The sequence below is a fragment of the Mytilus edulis genome, chromosome 9 (genome assembly GCF_963676685.1).
Source record: "Mytilus edulis chromosome 9, xbMytEdul2.2, whole genome shotgun sequence".
NCBI lineage: Eukaryota > Metazoa > Mollusca > Bivalvia > Mytilida > Mytilidae > Mytilus > Mytilus edulis.
Window position 1 is genome coordinate 79,730,911 of NC_092352.1, and position 26,790 is coordinate 79,757,700.

At 31.9% G+C, this 26,790-nt stretch overlaps 1 protein-coding gene across 1 annotated transcript; it reads left to right on the top strand.

Moving 5' to 3' along the window:
• The first annotated feature begins 3,717 nt into the window (after nt 1-3,717).
• On the top strand, nt 3,718-25,479 carry LOC139489144 (uncharacterized). Its single transcript, XM_071275303.1, has 10 exons — nt 3,718-3,770; nt 7,839-7,872; nt 10,426-10,470; nt 11,559-11,641; nt 13,486-13,557; nt 18,354-18,498; nt 19,105-19,193; nt 21,009-21,077; nt 22,111-22,252; nt 25,379-25,479. The coding sequence occupies exons 2-10, from the start codon at nt 7,866-7,868 to the stop codon at nt 25,414-25,416; spliced, it is 690 nt and encodes a 229-aa protein (XP_071131404.1). The 5' UTR covers nt 3,718-3,770; nt 7,839-7,865; the 3' UTR covers nt 25,417-25,479.
• The last annotated feature ends 1,311 nt before the right edge of the window (nt 25,480-26,790 follow it).

Consider the following 26,790-nt stretch of genomic DNA (forward strand, 5'->3'; position numbering starts at 1 on the left):
CAAGCACGGGAATATCGTATCAATTGGGAGATATATACCCCGTATGCAGGTGCTGCTGGAATGTTGCTACTTAGAAATGGAAAGTACGTTCACAATTGGAAAGCTGAAATCATCTCTTTTGTCGTAAAGTTTGTCAATTACTAGGTGTAAGTCAAGATATAATGCCGACTTTAACTGTATTTGTAGTATCCTTTATCTCTAGCTCGAATCGTCTGAGCTGATTTAGGGTCCTTGGACGTGTTAAATAGAATATGACTTCTTCATGTATTATAGTAACTGTTGATATACTATGATGCCGAACAATCAATTCACCAAGAAATCTGATTAAGGCCTACTGGTTCTCACTGACCCAAATAAAGGCAACAGTAGTATACCGCTGTTCAAAACTGTCCAAAGAAATTTTATACAGTCAGGAATTTGACGACCTTCTATAAATGCCCTGAAACACTTTACAGACGAACAAGAACTTGATTAAGCTTTAAAATAACTGCAGTTGTGTCTGCTAGTGTAAGATTTATAGCAAGAATGATGGTACAATATTTTGTAATCATCAGTACGAAGATAGTCTAGGTCTGAAGCATCGTGCAATATACTAAAATATACATTATCTTTCCGTCCTCCCATAGCCTCGATAAAGCTTTATTGTTAATTCCTCGCATATTAATAGGCAATTCAGTAGAAGAACCATGACATATAAGTTATAACACACGTATCCCATTGTATTTCAGTCCTACTTTGCTTAGGGTTTGATTAGCATAGTTTAACAGGACTGTGAATGTGTGCCATATTCCGGGTCTGAAACGTGACCGAAGGATTTGTTTTGTATATTACAATTATAACAAAACTATCAATTAAAAGAAAACAATTAAAGTTACAAAAACCAACAAAATGATATTTCAAGTTATAAAACAACGATCTTCAAACAAACTGGACTATCAAAAACAAACAAATTGGCCATACAACAAGCAAAAAAAAAAAAGAAGTTAGTGACAATTGTCCTAGTTAATGACCTAATAGTGTAAGCTACAAAACGATTAACGGCACGAGAAAAGGCGTGTTTGAATCAAGACAAAATTATCACTAAATTTGTGTTTTAATTGCTATTTTCTTTTCACCGATTAACATTACACGAAATATATTTGGCACACATATGAACCATGTCTTATTGATGTAATCAGAGTAAAAATCCCGTGAAAGTAACACGTAATAAAATTTCTTTCGTTGAAAATGTTGTTAATTTCAGCTATAAAAATAGACCTACTAAAATCATGAAATACTTATACTTAAATTATATAAATATTTTTTAGCTTTCTTTATATGAATAATTTGATATTTAAGCTAAATGATAAGTACAATTTGAACAAATAAAACAAAGAGGAATAATTTTATTTTTTGTGTTGAAGATGACCTGTACTGTACAGTATCTTTGGGTACCATAAGAAACAACGAAATTTTGAAAAACGTGACCACGGCAGCATACGACGACATTCATGATTGGAAAATATAACGATTTTTCAACAGTTTGCATCTAAATTTAGCCGTATGTTCTCCGTTAACTTAAACTCGTTAACTAGACGTCTTTTCCGATACTGGGCACCCTACTACAAGTCGATGTCCAAATCTGATTTCATAATAAATTATTCCAAAGCTACAACCAATTAAATACTTCTCTAATAGACAGCTATTTGTTGTTTTCAAATCAATGTTTCGAAAGTATTGGCTTCTCTAATTGACATCCTTTTAACAGACTAGCCGCAATGGAATCACAGTTTTCTAAAATGGTAGTTGAACCTTAATTTCACGCCGCCCCTAGAACAGAAATTTCACTGTTGCCTTGAGCCGATATTTAAATGCTGATACAATTCAACTGATGTTCAATGTTTCCGAATGATGCTTGAGCTCTATTCTCAATTACCGGAATAATTAAGTTATGTATACCATTAGTAAATATATTATGTATAGCTATAGCATGTTCCATATGCAAATCAATATTCATTCATTCAATTGGAATATATATCTTGGCATCTGTCTAAAAGATATTCCTTAATAGTCAACCAATTCGTGGTAGCGTCCAGTTTGTTTCAAAGGAATTATTTCTTATTAGCCGCTTTGTATTCCATGGTTGGTACATTCTTTGTACCCATCAACCATTTGTCAAGAAAAAAATGGTAGGACATTTCAGCTCATGAAAATTGTTTGAACTTACTGATACTGAATCCCAATTGATATGCTGTTGGAATATTGCTTATAGAAGTTTCGAAATTCGGAATCTATAATTATCACTTTTATTGCAAAGGTTTGTTCTTAATTGCCATCTTTGGGAATTCTAGATGCAAGCCGAAACAGTATCTGTTGTATTTTGGATTTAAGCATTGGTATGATGGATACATTTAACATAGTGAACAAACGAACTTTTGGCTTCTTCTCATTCTTGCGGGGTAACTCCTGTCTGAAAAAAAAGTACAAGTCCTCAAAAGGAGGCGCAGAAGAATGCTGATGTTTGTTGACAGTACTTCTTCCAAATTAACAATTATATAATGTGGAAAAAGTCAGACAATTTAAGAGTTTAAGAGAATTATCGATTATTTTAAAATTTTTGCCATAAAAATATTTTATAAAACAATATAGAGATTACAAAGTGTGTGTTTTACATAAAGGTAAGTATTGAACAATGAACTATATTTGTATATGTAAGGTTACATTCAAAACTGACAATATCCGGGTAGATTTTTTTAAAAATAAGGATGATCGAATGTTTTGGATTACAAAGACCCTTTGAGCGTAGAATATAAGGATAATAAACATTGAAAGCGCTTACAAGCTAATTTTCTAAATTTAGAACTCATTTCATAGTTTGACTGCGAAGTCTCTTTGATGAGTATGTAAACTCTTATTTATTGAATATAAATTTGTGTATAACTTTAGAAAAAAAAAATATATTGTAGCTATGAATCTTGATCATTTTGTTGATAACATATGGAATATTCTTCACGTTTTGGAAGATTTTTATAGTTTACAGGAAAATTGGCGTAGCAAGACTTCTTTTATGTTTGTTTTGCTTCATGTACATTTATTTTGAAATGCTTTGTTTAACACATGATATATAACAGCTTGAATAAAGTAGCCATTGAAATGGTATGGCTTTTATTTGTAAGTGTTATTTGTTTTTCTTTTATAAATTAAGATGAAATTTGATATTTTCTTATTTATGAAATAAACCTCACATATACAGACTAAAAAAGAACAACGTTTACAAACAGCTCGAAATAACAGTTATAAATTTCTTCATTATACACGGACAAATTTGATTTAAATAATTCATGCTATAAGCAGAGATTTCATTCCTGTATGAAACCATCATGCACTGAGGAGGGTCTTAAATGAAGGAGTGTCTTGTCCCTGATCCCGCTGATTGTTTTGTCAGCTTCCCTCATCCCGCCTATCATTATAATAATACCGCTTTTAAATTTACGTGTCCTGTCCGTCTTCGTACATGAGCACTAATTTGAATTGCACGCGAACAATTCTCCAATCCTGCGTCAAGCTTATGCCCCAATAAGACTCATAATGAGTAATACCAAAGATCAAAACAAACCTACATACTCGAACCATAAGAACTAAAATACAAATGTTTCATCCTGTATATTTTTTAGTTGTCAGTGTTTAAGATTAAGTATATATCGTAAGTATAGATTTACATAGACATGAATGATATGGGTGACAAATAGATAAGCATTGTTCCAGATATTATCAGTTGGACACATTGTAAGGTATGACATAATTCCATTAAATTGAAACACTTCTATAATAGAATTATACAAAAACTTCACTGGGTAAAGGATTTCGTTGTGCGAATGTTCCATATTATGAGTGCAACGGCTATAAGTATTCGACACGTTGACTGCGGGAGATAACAAAGATCGAATGGGTTATTCAATGTACAATGTCAATGATTTATTACCGAAACGATGATTAACAAACATTTCTTATCCATAATATGGTATTAACTTTATATTAAGAATTTACAAAAGGAGTAGGTCCGGTAAGGACCGATTTTGGCCTCAAATTTCAGGTTCATCTGACGAAAGATTTTGACCACTTTTTAAACACTTAAGTGTCTATTTTATTTGAATTAATTAGGTTATGTGAAAGATTTAAACAGATTTAGTCATTAAAAACGATCCGATTCAAGCTCAAATATGAAAAATCTACCTAATATGCCGAAAAATGTCACTTTTAGATGGTTTTTGGTAAAAATGAAAGTGGCCGCATCCGTGTTCATCCTCAACCTTAATATATGTTATGTATTATCATAAAATACAACTTACATTTCAATATAAAGGATGAACACGAATGCGGCCACTTTCGTTTTACACGAAAACCGTCTAAAATTTAACTAAAATGCTAGAATTACGAGGATTTCAGTAATTTAGCATGACTTAATGGTGCTAGTACCGGATATATGTGCATTGTTTTGTCAAAAACAGCCCATATTTATGTAGCAGAAGCATTCTACTGTCCAATAAATAACTAAAGGTTTACATTTTAACAATTTTGTAAAACTGCTATATTTTGGGGCCAAAAAGGGGTCTTACTGAACCTACTCCTTTATAATTTTCGAAATGCAATGTACTAAGGCTTTTCTACATACAATTGTACAACATACATAGAAACAAACTCTTAGATAGCGAAATGTTATATTCCTGACTTGGTACAGGACATGTTTAGAAGAAAATGTTTGGTTGAATCTGGTTTAATGGCTAGCCAAACCTACCGCTTTTATTGCAATTTTAAAAATACCGCTAAAATGACAATTTCTTTTGACTGGAATACAGTACAAATAAATCTAACTCTTTAGTAGATAAGTATACAACCTTTTGACTTTGGTTGTTTAAAGTGGTAATTGTAATTTATATATATATATTTACAGCATTGATAAACTATTGTTGCCTCTTGACAGGTTCTGCTGATCAATTGATGGGATTGTCGGGATTATTAAGGCTTTGAATTTATTGATCTGTGACAATTTTGATTTGTCTTATACATGTAAAATTTTAATTCTCCTGATTTATCATGAATTTAAAAAAATATAAAACCATTTTTGAATAAAAACTGTATATTAGTAAAAAGTTGAACACAAATTCAATAACTATAGACAATAAGACAACTCGAATAATAAATTATACAGAACAAACTATCATATTAGTATCAAAACTTTCAAAGTCAATAAATAAAATGTAATGACGTCATTTCATTTAAAGGTAGACTCACGTTGCTATCATTATAAACCATAACTAAATTGATATAAGAAGATGTGGTATGAGAATAATAATTTGTAAAAGTAAACCATCAAAAGGTAAAAATACGGTCTTCAACACGGAGCCTTGGCTCATACCGAACACTATATTATGCTTTTAGAAATCGAGTTGTACAAACACTAAATATAGTTATAGGCTTCAAATTGACCAGATACGGTGAATTCTTTTTTTCTAAATATTTTTTATATTAAATCATTCCAGTACGTGTATGAAGATTTTTTTTTTTTATAAATAACCAAACGTTTTATATAACATTCAAGTCTGGCGACTGTACAGGTCAGCTCATACCGATAATTTCGATCCAAGGTACACACTTGTTGTTGGGCCGTGCCGATGCACAGATGTGTTGTCATCCTAGAAAAAATAATTGCCTCCCGGAAATACCGAGCTATCACTGGCCACAAATGTTCATCAAGTATTTCTTGGTATTTAATGGCATTAATATTGCCTTCTACAGGACTAACTGTGCCGCCGCCATTCCTGCAAATATACCCCAAGTCATGACTTGAAATTGTGTTTGTGATGTCCGCGTTTAACAGGGGCCGGTCTCCACCCTCTTCTCTTCCTTATATATGTAACACTCCCAAACGTGTCCTTCCCCCGAAACGTGTCCGATTCCCAAAACGTGTCCGATAATTGTTATTCGCCCAAACGTGTCTAGTGTTTAAAAACGCCATATGTAACACTCCTAAACGTGTCCTCCCCCCCCCCCCCCAAACGTGTCCGATCCCCCAAACGTATGTAACACTCCCAGACGTGTCTTGACTATTGATTGCGTGTTGTCCTGTTGCAAGAACGTCAGGCATAGTTAGAGCGAACATACGAGTTTTATTTTTTTTTTACATTTGCTGTTTAATCAACCTCAGACTGTTGATTGCGTATTGTCCGGTTGCAAGTATTTGATGCATATTCAGAGAGAACATACAAGTTTCATTGTTTTTACAGTTGTACTGTATAAATTAACTTTAGACTATTGATTGCGTATTGTCCAGTTGCAAGTACTTCAGGTGTATTTAGAGCGAACATACAAGTTGTAATGTTTTAACATTTACTGTTTAAATCAACCTCAGACTGTTAATTGAGTATTGTCCAGTTGCAAGTATTTGATGCATATTCAGAGAGAACATACAAGTTTCAATGATTTTACAGTTGTATTGTATAAATTAACTTTAGACAGTTGATTTCGTATTGTTCAGTTGTAAGTATTTCATGCATCATTAGAGAGAACATACAAGTTTTAATGTTTTTGCAGTTCTACTGGATAAATTAACGTTAGACTGTTGATTGCGTATTGTCCAGTTGCCAGTATTTCATGCATATTTAGAAAGAACATACCAGTTTTATTGTTTTTACATTTGTAGAATGAATTAACTTTAGACTATTGATTGTGTATTGTCCAGTTGCAAGTATTTCATGCATATTTAGATATTTAGAAAGAACATAAAAGTTTTAATGCGCAGAGAAAGGGACATTTTAGCCAGGTATCTGTACATTTTAACTAAGCATGTTTGCTTACAATTTGAATACAACATAGCCGAAATTACGCGCCCACTTTTACCCAGTTTATACTAGTGGTTTAAAAAAGTACTAACATACTTTATTTATATTTTTTAATGAAATTGTAAATTAGTATACGTTAATGAAATAGCAATAACCAAATAATGGACACGTTTGGGGGATTGGACACGTTTGAGTAGTTGAAAAATTGAGTTTACAAAAATGACACGCTTTGGCGCCCTTTTGCAACTATACAAGTTTTGCAGTTCAGTGACGTCATGTGGACACGTTTGGGGGAAAAGGACACGTTTGGGTGGAAGGACACGTTTCTGAGTGTTACATATATAAACATGTTTATAATTTCAATTAATAATTTTGATATCATCAGAAAAAAATAACCGTTTCCAGTGGTCGATAACCGTCTATCTCCCTTTTCTATGCACCATGCATGTTTTTCGTTCGATTGACTTTCCTACAGACAAATGTTTTCTAATGCACACGCCTGGAACATATGTTACATTTAGACACAGGAACACCATTAAACTTCTTTGTTATATCATACAAAAAACCTATAAGAGTGCATTCCAGCAATGGTCTGTCACTTCTTTATTAAAAACAGAACCTGTGTCGAAAAATTTCCGAACATTGTCAAAAACAATGCACTTGGTGATTTTATGTATGCCACCTATGTTCGACGAAAATATCCATTCTATGACATACGTTGGAAGTTCCTAACCTTTTCTACACATCTTGTTATATATCTTGTTCCAACGATACTATAATAGCAGACGACAAAAAATGTCACATGACGGTAGCCAATGTAATGCAAAACGCTGAGGATAAGTACAGTTATCGGAAGGGACATAAATGACGTAGGGCAAAGGCAATTTAAAAATGATTCACCTGAAAAAAAGTAAACATGACCGAATTCCTTTTATCTCTGTTATATTTTACAATAGTTAACGCTATTTGCGATTACTTAACCAATAACTTATTTTAAAAGTTCATATTGTGATTTTGCAGATTTTTGATTCACGTGCGAGAATAAATATGTTTGGTAAGTAAAATAATCATCAAGAAGCCCTATTCAAGATTTTTACATAAAACAGTTATTGTTTTTCCCTTCACGGATATGTTGTATATAACATTGTATCAAATAAAACCAAGCTCCCTTTTGACACGATATTTTAGAGCTTGTTTTTTTTCTATCATGATTTTATTTTATATAGGGTTGTTATTAATATGACATTCAAATACTATCAAAATAGTTCAAAGTGGTGAACTTAAAATCGTCCCTATGACGACTTTATAGACACAATCACGAGCAGGTTGACCGTTATCGAATAGCTGTTGCAATGGTGACAACGAATATGTTCCTATTGTCCTAACCATAATCCCGTATTACCGAATTAGACTTATGACCGCTTTGTACTCATATAAGGAACACGATGTTGCCTCATGTGGAGCAGGATATGTGTACCTTCCCAGATCACATTGAATACCGTAGTTTTTTGTGTAGATCTTGTTCCCAAATAATAATTTTGTAGATTGAAATTTGATTTCCTTAATTTAAGAAATAATTCTCTTAAGGTGTTCTCTTTGCTCATTTTAACATCAGTAGGCTTTTAAATTTATAATACATTTACACCGACTGTACACGAGGAGTATAAAGGCACCAGTAGTATACCGCTGTTCAAAAGTCATCAATCGATTAATGGAAAACACACCTGGTTGTTACAAACTAAACACGAGGGAAACATATCAACTATTAGACTAACCAACGAAACAACAGAACACTGAAGTGCAACAAAAACCGAAACGACAATGCAACATACATAGAAACGAACTATTGATAACAACTGCCATATTCCTGACTTGGTACAGGAAATTTTAAGAAAAAATGGTGGGTTTAACATAATATTGACAAATACGATGAGCATAGGGAATGATATGCTAGGAAAATTCGGATCCTGTGTATTACAAGGCGGACATGAAAGACACATTGAAAACAGACATTTTAATTTGAGCATGCATAACGTAAAATAAAACCTCATCATTTTTAAACGTGAACAGATATTTATATAAACTTACCTTAAGAAAGCTTTTCACTTTTGAATTTCCAATTGAGGAACACAAGTGGCGTTGTAATTTATATTTTGACGTGACACACGTGTAGCCTTTAATGCACATAGAGCCGTACTTTGATATCAATGGGAAAGACCAGTGTCATATAAGATGTATTGTTGAAATTGAAAATAAATCAATTCTTATTTAAAATTATCAACCTTGTATCTTACACAAGAAATAAAGTTGAAATTTAATTAAATTAGGTTTTTTTTCTCGGTAAAAGGTGACTTTTCAAAAGTTGCCGATATGTTAAAACGTTCTATTAAAACCAAATAATAGAGTTCGTAAGTGTATTGTAGAGTTTCTTTATTTTGAATGTTTTAATAAACCTTTTCGCTATTTGTCCTCAATAATTGGATATCACCAAATTATGATGTCTAAAGAATAAAGTTCAAATTTTGCAAAATCTCGGATTGGGTGAATTAAATCCATTAATAGTAATACATTAAATTGAGAATGGGGAATGTCTCAAAAGGACAACAACCCGAGTAAACAGCAGAAACAACAGACGTTATTTTATCATGATTTGTTTGCAATCCTCACACGATGTCGCCTGATGAAATACTAGACTTTGTCATAGAGTACCACAAAAATACCTCGTATATAGTTGTCAAAGGTACCAGGATTAGACGCGCGTTTCGTCTACATAAGACTCATCAGTTACGCATTAAAACAGCATTAAGACGATTTTTAGCACGTGAACATTTAATTAGCAACAGAGGCTACCGTACAAAAAAGAACAAAACAGCTTAACTCAGATGGTTAGGAGAACAAAATGACAACTCACATAAAAGCAAAAGATCAAAACCCGATATAAGAGTATCAGATATTCTAGAAAGTAGTTCAAAACCAATTGTATTTATAATGAATTATATTTTCCCATACTTGAGTAACAAACAGTTCACATCCAATGAATTTAGTGTAAAAATTAAAAAAAAAGACGATGTGGTGTGATGGTCAATAAGACGATTCGCTACAACTTTACAACAACATAGAAGTTAACAAAAACAGGTCCACACACTGCATTCAGCAATGAGTAAAAGCCATGCCGCATATATAGCAACTGTTAAAGGCCCCGATATTTCAAGTGTAAATCAAATTATTCGAGAAACCTAACGGCCTGATTGTAAAATAGATTACAATAATCGTTCATTTTTGTACAAATAACCGCATTCGTATGCAACTTCTCTTAGTCTCTATTGGAATTTTATGCGAATTATTATTGAGAGTACATGTTCCATTAATCAGGTAATGAAAAGCTCATGATGAAGCTCAAAATGAAACGAATTGGCAGTAGGAACCATTCCCCAATTAAGCAACAACATTGGGAACGTCAGATATTGATTGAAAGATTTTGGCGTTTCTCGTTGTTACCCAGAATGATAAAACATAACAAACATTGGTAGATGTACATTTTACCGTGTACAAATATGAAAAATATGCTATCAAAATACTATTAAAATGATGGAGCATTTGATTTCAGTGTTAAGCTTGATTATCGGTGTCACTCTTCTTAATCAATGCAGCGGTAAGTTAACCTTATACAATTACTGACTTTTGATGAGGTTGATACAATGATTTGCCAACCCAAGAGATATGATATTCACCGACGCAGTGGTGATTTAACATTAAGTTAAGCTATATATTGAGTTCCTGTACGGGTGGATTATACGCAGTGGTGATTTAACATTAAGTTTAGCTATAGATTGAGTACCTTTAAGGGTGGATTATACGCAGTGGTGATTTAACATTAAGTTTAGCTTTAGATTGAGTACCTGTAAGGGTGGATTATGCTTACTAAAATTTTGTTCATAAGATTTAACTTGTAATTATCACTACAGTTTAGTTCTCGTTTACTTCACTCATTATGGGGGATTTTAGTCAACGTATTTACGTAAATGCTCAACATTAAAAATGTCAGCCCGTCGCAGCTAGACAATTATGTGCAATAATTGCTGGAACGTTCTGTACAAAACCAAAAATGAAAATGCATTTGCAAGTTCGATAGGTTGGCCATGGATTGAGAACAAATTCACACTATTCTGACTGAAATAGTTACAATAAAATAATATAACTCAGTACAAATAACAGATCAAGTAACAAACAAGAGTAAAACTGTAGATCACAAAAAAATAAACGTAAATAGGATTGCGTACACACAAAACGGAAATATTCTTGAAAACTAATGAATAGATTAGCTCAGTAGTAAACGTTTTGTACACCAAGCACGTGTTTCGTCTACCAAAGACTTAGGAGTGACACTTAAATAAAAAGAGTTGAAAGCCAATTGAGAACGATACTGAAAAGCATGGAGGACTTACATTTTTTATTGCTATGAAAAATGTTTTGTTAACTTTAAATCTATAGTTATGAACATATCATTGATAATTTGTGTAAACATAGAAGTGATGACGACATGTAAACATAGAAGTGCTGACGACATTTAAGCATCAGAATGTCAAATTTTAGGATTTCGTTCAGTACGAAAAAAACCACACAAGCAATGTTCTTTCTGTTTAATTATATAACTAGTGAGTAATGTAGGGAATCATTTAATGACTGGCCTGCAGAAATTATGATCAACATTTAAAAAAGAAGAGAAATATATTTTTTTAGGTTTAACATGTCTATCCTGTAATCAAGCATCAAAAATAACAGATTGCCTTACTCAAAAAGCAGTATGCACTGATGGATCTGAGGTACTGTGTTCACTAATATCGTTATATCCGTCTTCCCATCGAACATGAATTTCTCCCTCTGGTCTTTTCAGATTATTTCCGAGTAGTACGTTACGTTCTAAGGGTGGTATATATCCATAATGCAATAAACAGTAGCCGATTGTTAACTGTTTTATTTGATTTAATAACGTCTACATAACAGTATCTTGTCACAGACCAGTTATATAAAGCAAATATTGACAAATAGGGATAACTCTATCATGATCTCTATCATGTAAAAAACTGTCACATCTTTGAATAACGAGATTTAAGCTGTGGCTTTATGTTGATAAAAAAAGAAATCAGAAATTTCTAATTTTAGTGATAGCTCTTTAAACATGTTAAATATATATCGCGGAGTTTTGTTTTGTCGTAAAACGTATTTATGTTTACGGATTTTGCGCTAGATATGTTTCGCTTAAATAAATAATCTTGAATACAAAAGCAGCTTACGTGCATGATAACTGCTTTTTAATGAATATCACCGTATTTTACAACTGCGTGATAACTTTTTTTTTAATTCTGAAGCAAAATTTGAAACTGTTAAAACAACATCAGAGATCCAGACGGAAAATTAAAAGAGGAGATAATGCCCAGAACCGAATACAACAGCTTTATCGTGAAACAAACTACTTAATCAGATATTAATCCTGAATGAACAGACGACCTTACTGATAATTGAATAATCTTTCTGTATTATGTTTCATAAAACCGTCAAATAAGTAAAATTTTAATCAATGAAAATCTTAATCTATTAAGTCAGTTATTAATACTTTGATATTTTGAAAATCCTCAAAATTATTTGCAATGCTAAATACAATGATATAGGCACTTGAAAAAAAATTTATATTTCTCTGAAAATCACAAAAAGTGAAGCTGTATCGACATCCAACAATGAAAGAGAATAGCATACCTATTGAGTCGAATTATTGTAAACAATTGTTTTCTTACTTATAACAAGGGGCCTCTGTGGCCGAATGGTCTAAGTAGTTACCACTGTAATCAATAGCCAGTCAACACATAGGATATGGGTTCGTCTCCAATATTTATTGATAAGAATTGTCAATTTTCCTATCGAAGGTGGGTGGTTTTCACAGGGCACTCTGGCTTCCTCCACCAATAAAAACTAGCCACCACGAAAAAAAATCAATCAAAATCCTACTTAAAACTCCAATTATATCGTGTGATGTTTGTGTTTTGTAATTATTAGATGTCTTACGTGTATCATGTGTAGATCCCAGAGTAAGTTAAAGATACAATCATTTCAAATATAAGATAAGTATATCTCACTACGACGAGCACATGGCGCATTTGAAATTGATGCCCAATAGTGAATATCATACAAATAAAATTTAAACAGCTATGGATTGTTGACTGCTGTACCCCTATTTTTGACATTTTTACCTATTAATTTGTTTTGTTTTGTTCACGCCTCGTTGTCAATATTATTGAATTTGATGCGACTGTAATACAAGTCAGAGGTTAAGCTAGCTATAAAATAAGGTTCAATCCACTATTTTCTAATAAGAAAATGCATGTACAAAGTCAGGAATATGACAGTTGTTATCCATTCGTTTGATGAGTTTGAGCTTTTGATTTTGCCATTTGATTAGGGTCTTTCCGTTTTGAATTTTCCTCGGAGTTCAATATTTTTGTGATTTAACTTTTTACTGAAATTTCCTCTAAATGAATAATCAATGGGTTTGTAGACGACTTCACATAATGTAATATTCAAATTTAAAGATATATAAAGATTCAATTGTAAAGCAGTTAGTCTGAATAAATGAGGTATTGTTCAACAACGTTTTTTTTTTTTTGTATCTTAGGAATGTTATTTAGAAAAAGTCTTCCTTGATGGTTTATATGGTGTGTTTTCAGCAGGTTGCAGATCGAAACAGGTAATTATTTTTTAATTTGATTGCAAAATGATGAAAACAGATGTTGGATGTTTGTAATGGATCCAATATCCTACAAGATTGACCAAAAATTGTCTATCTAGAAAATTTCAATATACAAAAAAATTCTGATGTTTAGAAGTTGTGTTTGTTGATGTGGTTCAGAAGTGTTTCTCGTTTCCCTTTTTTATACGCTAGTAAATTTTTTGACGGGACGTATTATGGTATACAAATGCCCGGTGTTCGTCTTTCCGTCTGTCCGTCTGTCCGTCTGTCGTACTGTCCGTCAGTCTGTCCGGCGTAAAACATATCGCACCGTAACTTAAGAACGACTTGTCCAAATTTTATGAAACTTTATATAGTTGTTTCTTATAATGGTCAAACGATCTGTATACTTTTTGGTGAAAATAAGATTAAAACTTTTTGAGTTACGGGACTTTTTATTTAAAACAGGGGAGTGGTTATTTTTCACATGTCGCGCTGTATCTCAGAAACAATTTATCATAATTGCTTAAAATTTTACACACTTCTTAGTTATATTAATCTAAAGATCTGTATACTTTTTGGTTTTGATTCAAAAATCATATTTTAGGAATATTGAGTTTTTTGTAAAAAAAAAAAGGAAACGGGGGGGGAAGGGGGGGATTCCACATGTCACACTGTATATCAGAAACGATTTATGATTATTTCTTAAAACTTCACACACTTCTTAGTTATATTTATCTTAAGATCTGTATACTTTTTTGTGATGATTCAAAATTTTATTTTAGAAATATTGAGTTTTTTGTTAAAGAAGGTGGTTTTTCACATGTCACGCTGTATCTTAGAAACTATTTATGATTATTGCACACAAGACGACGGGCGTATCATGCGCTCATGGCGCAGCTGTTTATTTAAATGAATAGATCAATGGTTTTTCCAGTTTGAATGTTTTTACATTAGTCATTTTTCCGGCCCTTTATAGCTTGCTCTTCGATGTGAGCCAAGGCTCCGTGTTGAAGATCTACTTTGGCATATAATGGTTGACTTTTAGAAATGGAATGGAGAGTTGTCTCATTGGCGCTTATACAACATCTTATTATATCAATATACGTTTTAATGTATTCTTAAACAAAAATACGAAAACAAAATATGCAAAAATAATTTGACTTATAAAGAAAATAATATCGGATTAGTCTTAAATTGTTACTCTTAAAAAACAAAACGATAAATTATTACAAAAAGATACTAAATGTGAAACATCTCATAACTATTGTTGAATAATTCATCCTAAGGTATGGAGATAAAACAAAATTTTATGCTTATGATATACATAATATTCAAGAAAAGTGATGTTTGCGCCTTTATATAGGTGACAACAAAATACCGTACATGTATGATTGAACGAATGGTCAACACAACATTATCTGACTGTGAAACTTATGCAACTTCTTATTTGCATTACATCAATCCATCCTAGGTACAATAATTATAACCAAAGGTACCAGGATTATAATTTAATACGCCAGACGCGTGTTTCGTCTACATAAGACTCATCAGTGACGCTTAGATCAAAACAGGTAAAAAGCTAAACGAGTACAAAGTTGAAGAGCAATGAATTATAATGCTGTGTCATATTGTTAACAAAAATATATTATAAAATTGAGAAAGGAAATGGGGAATGTGTCAAAGCGACAACAACCCGACCATAGAGCAGACAACAGCCGAAGGCCACCAATGGGTCTTCAATGTATCGATAAACTCCCGCACCCGTAGATGTCCTTCAGATGCCCCTTAAAAAATATGTATACTAGTACAGTGATAATGGACGTCATACTAAACTCCGAATTAGACACAAGAAACTAAAATAAAAAATCATACAACATTTTTTTCCTTCAGAGGTTTCCGTGATAATACAGGTTATAATTCTCACATTTTGTCTGTTTTGATGTAACCTTGTAATGTAATGTAATGTTGAGCATGTTGAGGTACCAAAAATATTTTTTACACAATTTTGGGGTAAAAAGTAGATTATTTAAAATGTAACCAACTCCTTGTAAGATTGAAAGAAGAATTATTACAAAAAGTAATATCTTCAAACAAAAAGTTAATATGCTTGTATTCGTGCAAAGCATAAAAGAATCTAAGCTTCTAAGTACTCCTTACTTGAAAGGGTTGACAAGGAAATTGATCTTGGAATAAATAAACACATGATTCTCTTCTTTATGAAGAAGCGGGTGTCAAGCTAACACAGCTATTTTTCTACAGTTTCATATATATTAAATAAATAACAGTTTTGACTGTAAAATGACATGAGCGATGAATTTTAAAAGGATTGAAAACGTTATCACTGTCGATTCATTATTATTCGTTGGATATACATGTTCTATGATTTCATGGATACCAGCCACGACTGCAATTGTTCAACAAATATAAAACTCTCTATAAGGTTGAATGCAGACTTGGGCGAAACCATGAAATTAAATGTCAACGAAAATAACAGTTTTCATCAATCCCCCAAAATAGGTACCCGCAAAAATAAATGAATCTACAGCTTATATATTAACTGGATCACACCCGCGAAATCGCGGGCATACACAGTGGTAAACTGTTGTAGGATGAATTTTTGTAAAAGATAGTATGTCTGGAGAATTTCATAAAAGGTATCAAAAGCCCTCTCACTTTTATTTCAAAGTCCGTTATCTGTTTCCCATCTGTTAAATTCAATTATTTTCTTGTTTCTGGCATAAGACCACAATTATTCTCTCACTTTGCTTCAATGCATTTTTTTGGGGTAAAATTCAAATAAAATTTAAAATTTGCACCGCTTCAAACATGAAATAAATGTAACTGCTGATAGACCATTATTATTCTAATAAAATATGCTTCAAGGACAATCCATCAGTGTTTTTTTCTTTTGAGAGCCCTATAAACATGCCAATGGTAGGATTTGAATCTTATATAAATGCCGAAGGCTTATTCGAGAGGTCACAGTTCGGACGGGTCCTGATCCCGAAATTCAGAGGTGCCAAATTTAAAGAAATTCATATTCCGACATCCCGAAATTCGAAAAAAATATTCCCTGATCCCGTAAGGATCAATCCCAAAATCCCGAGCTTTAAAACACCCGATCCCGAGGTCCAGAAAAATTCCTGCCTCCTTCAAATCTCTACCCTATTTTCATTTTGGCCAAATCACTACTTTTACTTTCAACAATAAGTACTAATGCTCCATTTATGGGCATTATGTTTTCTAGTCTGTGCGTCCGTCCGTCTGTCCGGCTTCAGGTTTAACTTTTTGGTCAAAGTAGTTTTTGATGAAGTTGAAGTCCAATCAAGCTTAGTAAATATGTTCCCTATAATATAATCTTCTTAATCTTAATGCCAAAGTAGAGATTTTACCCCATTTCACGGTCCACTGTATATAGAAAATGATAGTGCCGATGTGGCATCCGTGTGATATGGACACATTCTTTTGTTTTATTTATTTCAATATTAATATATTCAACTGGTATGAACCCTTAAATATTTATTTCAAAGAAAACAGTAGACAGAATACAGAAAGTCACAATAAATTATAGTAGTATAATCGTAGTTTATGTGTAGATTCACGCGAAATATAATTGTCCTCTTTAAGGAGGTATAATAGTTGTGTTTCTTGCGATCTAAAAACCATGATATGGAGAACGATCTGATTGGCTTAAGTTATGTATTTTTCATTTTTGTTATCCATCATACGATTGGTTGAACTTGTGCATGTTTAAAACCGGAAGTCCCATCTATGACCTAAAGTCAGTCTGATGACGGAAACAATATCAGGACACCAATCCGGACACCTTTTTTGTCATTTTTCTTTCAAAATAACCCAATCTGAATAATCATAAGAATGGATGACAAATGCGACTATGCATGTTAACTATAGGACACAGAGGCATGATGAATAATTTATTGTGGAAGGAAGAGAAGCGACACACAAAATGAGGTCTTCTCGTTTAATAGTATAAATTACACAGAGTAACATTCAAACAGTTTTCGTAACATTACAAATTTTCAGTCCATTCTTATCTATATTGATTGTTTTGTTTCAACTAATATCATTGGCCCAGTAACACCCCTTTTTGGCCAATAAATTTTGCAGTTTTACAAAATTGTTAAAATGTAAACTATAAGCTATTTATTGGAAAGAATAACACTTCTGTTACATAAATAGACAGTTTTTTTTACAATATAATACACATGTATCGGGTACTAGCATCATAAAGTCATGCTAAAATACTGAAATCTTCGAAAGTTTAGCATTTTTGTTAATTTTTAGACGGTTTTTAGTCTAAAATGGAAATGGCCGCATTTGTGTTCATTCTTTTTATTTAAATGTAAGTTGTATTTGATGATAATACATAACATATATGAAGGTTGAGAATGAACACGGATGAACACTTCCATTTATGACAAAAACCATCTTGAATCGACATATTATGGCTTATTTGATAGATTTTTCATATGTTAGCTTAAATTTGAGCGTCTGTAATGACAAATCTTTCACATAACCTAATTGAATCAACTAAACTAAAATTTAAAAGTGTCCAAAATCTTTCCTCAGATGAACCTGAATGTTGAAGCAAAAATCGGCCCTTACCGGACCTACTCCTTTGTTTTTCAAAAAGGCAATTATCAAAAAAATGTCTTATCCAACACGCAAATCGTCATTCTTGTAATCCCTTCATTTTTATTAAATGTCATTAAACTAATGATATACAGTTATTTGTCCAAATGCCTTACAAATGTAAAACATCATCGATACCACTCTAATTTGTTTATCAGGTGTGTGATATAATAGCAAGCTCTGTTGGGCGAAAAAGACAGCAGGAATCTCAAAGGACAAAGAAAAACCTCATCCAATGTTCTCAGTGCTGCTTAACTAATACAACAAATGGCATTCCATGTAATGGTTTCTTGTGTAATCAGAGTAGGTATTTGATTTCTGTGTTTCACTGTTTATAATTATGAAAATAGGCAAAGGCTACCAAATAGACATGCAAACTGAAAACGCCAAACCAAACTTCAAAACACAAACAACATAATACATAATTCAACAGAAGAAACTAAAGTCTGAGCAACATGAACCCCACCAAAAACCGGAAATAATCGCGGAGCTCCCAGAAGGCACCATACCCTTCTCATTATGTGGTGCCCGTCATCGTGTTGTTTAAGTCATTACAATTTTTGTGATAGGTCTAATTCGATAAGTTGTTATAATGCTTTTCAAATTGTATGAACTAAACAATCTTTTTTGTTTTGATTTTTTTTTGCTGGTGTATAGGAAAATGTGGAATACCACTAAATGCTAAGAGTTTATTGGATCAAAGAAGAGGGACGACAGATACCAGAGGGGCATTCAAACAACATTAGAGCTTAAAATTCGAAATAAGTAGGGTGCAGTTTGTTTTTTCATTAGCATTTATATTGACTTCTAAGAAATTTATACAAAAAGAGAGGGGCACACACATGTCTAAGTCTTTCTTGTATTTTTACTTAGTACTATTTTCAATTGTTCTAATTGCTTTGTATCTAGATCCAGTAATAGTTGATACTTGTTTATCGTGTGACAGCGTTTCTTCCCCGAAGTTATGTCTTGTAAGCCAACAGTGTACACCAAACGAGGTAGGTAACATTGCAAACCTATTTTTCGTTATGTTCTGACAAGATGCAAGTAAATTGGAAAACAATTAAAAGTATAAATGACGTATTTTTCCCCCAGGAAAATAAATTTGACGAAAGGAAAATCTTATTTCTATGGATGACTAGTCCTAGGGCTAGATTATAATTAAATAATATCGACCTCAAAACATTTAAAGTTCTGCATACGCTACCTATGTATATTAGTTAGTTGTGGTATATATTTTCACAATAATTGTTCCATGTATATATTATGTCTGTATGTTCACCCATGTATGTCATTAGACCTACACTATTACCAATTGTCATTTTAGGTTCACCTGGCTATAAAACCACGTAAATTACACCATTTTCTTCGGGAAATGCCTGTACCAAAGTCAGACATAAGCCAATTATTTTTTATTCGTGTTGTCGATGCATGACGTTTGATTTTGTCTGTTTTTAATGACTTTTCCTTTCTTTATTTACATTGGAGTTCGGTATTTTTAATCAACCATTTTTTTATAAATTGAGTTAATCAACCTCAACTGGCTGATACCAGCTGGTGTTTAACTGCTACATAAACTTTTTGAATTAGAAATCATTACAACCATAAATTGAAAGCTATCATGTTTACCCTAGTGCATGATAGATTTGACAAATATCTGATGCTTACAGTAGTTTTATTGGAATCGTATGGTTAGGTTCAGTTTTACTAATGGTTTCGCTTCAACCTTGTCATATATATCATCAATAGTTCTCGACCTTTAATTTATCAATAATCTTGAAATAGTATCGGTTCAACATACCACACATTATACAGTGAGTGATTCACAAACAAACCAAATTATTAACTTTTATATGTTTAGTCTAAAAAATTCAAACCCTATCACATCTTGTTTAATGGTTCGTAGTTATGAATGAAACTGTTTAAGTCGAATTTCGACTGTCATCAAAGTGAGAGGGTTAGCGCTATAAAACCAGGTTTAATCCACCATTTTCTACATTTGAAAATGCCTGTACAAAGTCAGGAATATGACAGTTCTTGTCAATTCGTTTTTGATGCGTTTTGTTATTTGATTTTGCCATGTGATTATGGACTTTCCAAATTGATTTTTCTCTACGTTCAGTATTTTTGTGATTTTACTTTTTACTCAATCTTTATTTCTTTGCGTATTAATAGGGTTCATTATGTATCTTTCGGTTTTGGTATTTTTTTCTAATTTCAATACTTCATTCCGAAAGCAATACAGCTTATAGGATACATATATATTCAATTTTACACCAATATAAGAATTTTACAAGAGATATATAATATGTGTAAGTAAAGAAATGTGCATGAAAGAAAATATAAAACATAATACATAATACATAATACGAGCAGAGATTGATATAGTACTTAAATTAAGTGAGAACAAATAAAAAATTATACTATTTACTGCAATTAAATACTATGTTTTTCTGCTGATTTTAAAAATAAAAATATACCTAAGTTTTTCAATTCTTTAATGTTTCTGACAGATAACAACTGGATAAGTTTATATGTAGAAGGATTTCTCCTATAATACTTTTTTTATATACTTTTCTCGAATTTGACTATATTTTTTACATTCAAGTATAAAATGGTATTCATCTTCAATAGACATGATAGAGCTAGTATTACAATTTGTACATTGTCTATTATTTTTATCAACATTGTACTATCTTTTAATGTTATTGATGTGTGATGCATACTATAAGTATCTTCTCATGTTTCCATAATGATCTTTTTTTATTATTAATGTTATTTGTATTTTATTTGCGCTTCTAAATTGTCTATAGGTTTGTGTGCAAAGAGTGTTCGTTCGTGGCGGTGCAGTACGATATCAACTTGGATGTGAGCGGAAATTAGTAAGTTCATGTCGAAGATAATAACAAATATATATCTAAAAAAACTCGTCATTGATACCAGGACTTAATTTTGTACATACGCCAGACGAGCGTTTCGTCTACAAAAGACTCACCAGTGACGCTCGAATCCAAAAAAGTTAAAAAGGCCAAATTACGTACGAAGTTCAAGAGCATTGAGGACCTAAATTCCTAAAAGTTTTGCCAAATCCAGCTAAGGTATTCTATGCCTGCGGTAGAAAAGCCTTAGTATTTCAAAAATTCTAAATTTTGTAAAGCAGACAATTCATTTTTATTTTTCGCAAATAAATCAATGAGAAAGATACAATGCACGTCTTTGAGTAATACATTTCAACATTGGCAAACATTCCTTTAAATCTTTTCCTTTCAGTGTACATGTCTAATATAATTCATAGTGTGGTCTTAAAGTGATACAACTGCCAAAATAAAAATAAAATAAATGTTGATACAATACGTAAATAGTAGATCATTATGGTCAATAAAACTCCGATTAACAATCTGTATTCCAAATGTGTTCCAATATATAATAAAATTGAGAAAATAAATGGGGAATATGTCAAAGAGATAAAAACCCAAACAAACAGCAGATAACAGCCAAAAAACTACTTATAAATACATGTATATTTTCAAATGAAAATCAATCAGAAAAGGATCATGACGTGCTTCCTTGTTAAATGAATTAAAATAATCGTATGATGCTAGTGTGTGCATTCCAATGGTATGCATTTGTAATATCTTATTTTTGTAAATTAAATTCAAAAGTAAGTAGTTCTGTTACATGACTTGAAAAATTGGAAAAAAGGGCTCAACTTGATAGAAATTTTAAAATACATAAGTGACAAGTTTATATAAGAAAATCATTTCGGTGTTGTGTCTCTGTTGTGTCGTAGATCTCTTATATTTGATACGTTTCCCTCAGTTTTAGTTTGTAACCCGGATTTGTTTTTTTTCTATCGAATTATGACTTTGGAACAGCAGTATACTACTGTTGCCTTTATTTATACATATATTACAGATGTGCGACCACCTGTTAAAGGATTATAGTTATACACACCGCCTAGGTCAAGGAAGACGAGCCAATGGAGATACAGATATTTGTTCAGCATGTTGTAATACTAACGAATGTAACGCAGAAGATTGTAGACATCTTATCAGAAGTATTATTTTTATTTTTATATTGTCTTGTTTTGACATGTAATTTAAGATAGGAATATTGAGATAAAAATCAATATCAACAAAAATTATTATTTTCGGTATAAATATGATAGTTACATTTTGTAAGTGATACGTCACGTTTCTTACTTTATAAATTCAACTCAAGTGAAATAAAAGTTATCAAAGGTATCAGGCTTATAATGTGATACGCCAGACGCGTATTTCGTCTACATAAGACTCACCAGTGATCAAAATAGTAACAAAGCCTAACAAGTTTAAAATTGAACATGTTGAAAAGCATACACAATTTGGTATTTAACATTAGTATAATTTAAGAACCAATAGGAGCCATAAGCAAGCTATTGCATTATATCAATTTCGTTTTATATAAAGAACATTTTAGTTTGCGATATTTAGCAATAACTGTTACTACACCGATTTCAAGTACCATCTACTATGATTGAAAAGACTAGAAGTCTGTTTTTTTTTGGTAAGATTTGTCTCTCTAAAAAGATATAGGAAGATGTGGTATGAGTGCCAATGAGACAACTCTCCATCCAAGTCACAATACGTAAAAGTGAACCATCACAGGTCAAAGTACGATCTTCTCTTTACTATATTTACTATAAACAGTCAGTCAGGTCACCATATCTGGGAATCTGCACTGCTCGGACTATAGGCATCATACACAAATCTTTTTTCCATTGTGGGGTCAGATATTTTGTATTATGGCGTCAAACCCATAACGGACTCAGATCGTCGTACGGTATCTCCACATTGAATCGATCCGCGACATCAAATCTAAAGTCTCGTTTTCAAATCAGTGTCCAATATTTGTTTTACTACCCTTCTATGGATCCGTAGGGGGTAAGTAGCAAACCGTTTAATTTTAAATTAGACAGCAGCCAAATATAAAGATGATGGAAAAACATCTTGGAGCATTATACAGTCTCAATAGACAGAATAAAGAAGTAATGTCAATTGCTAAAGAAAAGTTTTATTATTTGGACCTACAATTTCTGTTTAACGACTTTTTGAGTTTTTGATTCAACCAACCATTTATATAAGGAAAATGCCTTTATCATATCAGGAATATGGCAGTTTTTTTCTTGAAATAAAATTGTGACGTCATTACTGCAAGTTCATAAAAAAGACGTCAAAAAGAGAAGCCAGTTACTGAAGGTCGATTTGAGGGTCATTTTATTGGCTGTCGATTTGATAGAGGGTTAGTAAAATAAATAGGGGATGAGGCAGGAGGCCGTATCTCCTTTGGATTTTATTCATCCTCTATGGTCCGTAGGGGGCCAGTAGTTAACCGTATAACGAATTGAGCGAACGCTGGACCTTTTCTGTTGCGTTTTGTAGGAAAAAAAAAATAAAACACAACAACATTCATAGATGACGTCCCCATTAACAGTAGATGTGATTTCGTGAACCCCCTATGGAATTTACTAACCCCCGGATCTATAGGGGTCACCACGTGACGGCGTTAAACCAATCACAACGTGCTTATTTACCCTGCGGTACAATAAATTTCATTATGACGTCAGATATGGACGTCAGTTGGAGGATCGGACGTCGATTATAGACCAGTCTTATAAATAATTAATACCACCAAACCGTAATACGTCACATCCGGTTGCATAGAAAAATAGGTCGAAAAAAAAAAATTCCTTGAACTTGACAGTTGTAGTTAATTAATCCTGCATTCCATTGCAAAAGCACATTTCTATGTCATAAACATATATCAAAGCACCATTTCAATTTATTTGGGGTGTCTATAGAATATTCAAAAACTTGAGGTTGAATGGTTACTAAAGCTTGTACACAAGTAAAAAAGAGGTGAACATTTGATTGGTTAACTTCCAGTGATGGTTATTTTTTTTTTATATGCAATGAAATGTTATGAGAATGTTTTTCTATAGAACTGGCCAGGATAAAACTCATGTCAAGAATTTCTTTATTTGAAACAAAGATAAATTCTGCACGTCAATCTTTTAAAAAGTGCAAAGGAGTAGGTCCGGTAAGGGCCGATTTTGGCCTCAAATTCCCGGCTCAACTGACGAAGGATTTTGGACACCTTTCAAACACTTAAGGGTATATTTCAGTTGATTTAATTAGTTTATGTGAAAGATTTTAACTGATTTAGTCATTAAAGATGCACCGATTCAAGTTAAAATATGAAAAAACTATCAAATATGCCAAAAAATGTCACTTTCCAGATGGTTTTTGTCAAAAATGAAAGTGGTCGCTTCCGTGTTCATACTCAACCTTTATGTATGTTATGTATTATCATTAAATACAACTTACATTTCAATATTAAGAATGAACACAAATGCGGCCACTATCATTAAAGACGGAAACCGTCTAAAATTTAAATAAAGTGCTACAATTTTGAAGATTTCAGTACCCGATATATGTGCATTGTATTGTCAAAAAACAGCCCATATTTATGTAGTGGAAGCATTCAACTTTCCAATAAATAACTAAAAGTTTACATTTTAACAATTTTGTAAAATTGCTATATTTTGTTGTCAAAAAGGGGTCTTACTGCACCTAATCCTTTAACAAAGACTAATAAAGGGGGAAATCAATGGTGGTATTACACCTATATATCATAAATAGTAAATAAAAAAAATCTACTTCAGCTATTGAAGTATATGTTATTTCCATTATTAATAAAAATATGCTCATGTTTTATACTCCTTTTTTTCAGAATTAAACATAAATGATACATGAATTATTATGACAACTCGAATTGACTTTATTTATTTATTTAATATTATTGTCAGTTCAGTAGCTTATTCTGAAATACTTCATAACATATACTTACTTATTAAGTAAGAGCAACAGTAGTATACCGGTATTTTAAAGTCATAAATCGATTGAGAGACCACAATTCCGGGTTACAAGCTAAAACCGAGGACAACACATCAACTATAAAAGAAAAAAACAAAGGATCAACAGAAACACTGCAGTGCAACAAAATTATCATTTACAAATTACGATATTTGAAAAAAGTTATTTGAACTGATTTAGGCAAAGGTAACCATAGATGAATTTTTCTACACATTGTATGTAATGTTTCACTTCGTCGCAGTGTATTAATGTATTCTTTCTCATTTCAGAGCAGAAATGTAATTTTCCTTCCGTCTGTGGACCATAGATATCGTGGGCTGAAAACAAGAGTTGTAACTTTAGCTTGAAATAAATCATACCCAAGAGTTAATCTTATTTGGTTTACTATGCATGTAATTATGGTTACGCTGAAGTGTGATGGGTTGACGCTGTACTGTTACGATGAAGTACGATGGTAACATTGTGTTGCTATCTTGTTGATAGCTACGCCTTTTTGTGTTGTTGGTAACACTGCAGTGTGATAGGTTACACAAATACACTGGATGATTTTGATGTCACATGTCAATGTAGAAGTAAGTTTATTTATCAGAAAATAAACTATGAAGATGTTGTACGAAAAAATACTCCACAAGAGACCAAATACACAAAAATTAACAACTATCACTGCATGAAATGATACGTTTACAAAATTTATTCATATATTTGTAGTTTTTAATTTAAGGTCTGATTTATGAAAAATTATTTTAGTAGTTTATTAAAGTTTCATAATTTTGTTAAATTTCTTATTTTCTTAAGTTTAATTTCGATTTATGGGTTATTAAATTTGTTATTTATTTGAAAAATAATACCCGTTTAAATTTGTTATTTAAAAGGTTTAAATCTAGTTTATCACCGTTAAATTTTTCGTTTAAACATACGTTTAGATTTTAACAAACTACTAATATAAGATAATTTAACTGAAATTTAATTTGGATTAAATAACAAGTTTAAACTAATTAACTTTTGTTCGGTAAGTTTGAAATTTAATGCCAGTTTTCGTAACGTGTTTATGTATCTTGTTTTATTTCAATGATTACTTCTTCTTCTTAAGGGTCAACAAGGCTTCAATACTGTCAGATGAATACATGTTGTACAAAATAAAATGGAAAGTTAATAAGAAAAAAAGACAACTTTACGATCGGGCTTATTATAATTGTCCAAAAAGAAAAAAAAAGAAAAACTTTCGTTGCAAAAATATTAACAACTTACGTAAATAATTATTCAAATCTTGAAAATCCCCAAACCTTTAGAGATTTTCAACCAAGTATATGTCTTCGTCAGATTTCCATGGACATTCTGGTTATCTTTTTATATTTCTCAATAACAGAAAATACAAAACACAACAAATAACAAGAGCTCTATATAAAATGGATACATTTCATCGTTTGTTTTTATCGTTTTATAAGGAATAATTAAGTAATGAATAGTTTAAACAACATGTATTTATCGAAGTACATAAACACAAATAGAAGATATTTTTAGAAACAAGCAGTTTTGATTATCCCCCTTATTGTAGACTAAATATATTTTGCATTTTGACATTCTTTTTCCATTTGATAATATTTATTATAATCATATATATATACGAAATGCACTTCTATACAGTGTACTTAGTCAGATATTTCTTTAAGATCGTATTACT

Coding starts and splice junctions, on each gene's coding strand:
- LOC139489144 (XM_071275303.1), top strand. Junction 10,471..11,558: donor TCTTCTTAATCAATGCAGCG/GTAAGTTAACCT, acceptor ATATTTTTTTAG/GTTTAACATGTCTATCCTGT. Junction 19,194..21,008: donor AACAGTGTACACCAAACGAG/GTAGGTAACATT, acceptor AATTGTCTATAG/GTTTGTGTGCAAAGAGTGTT.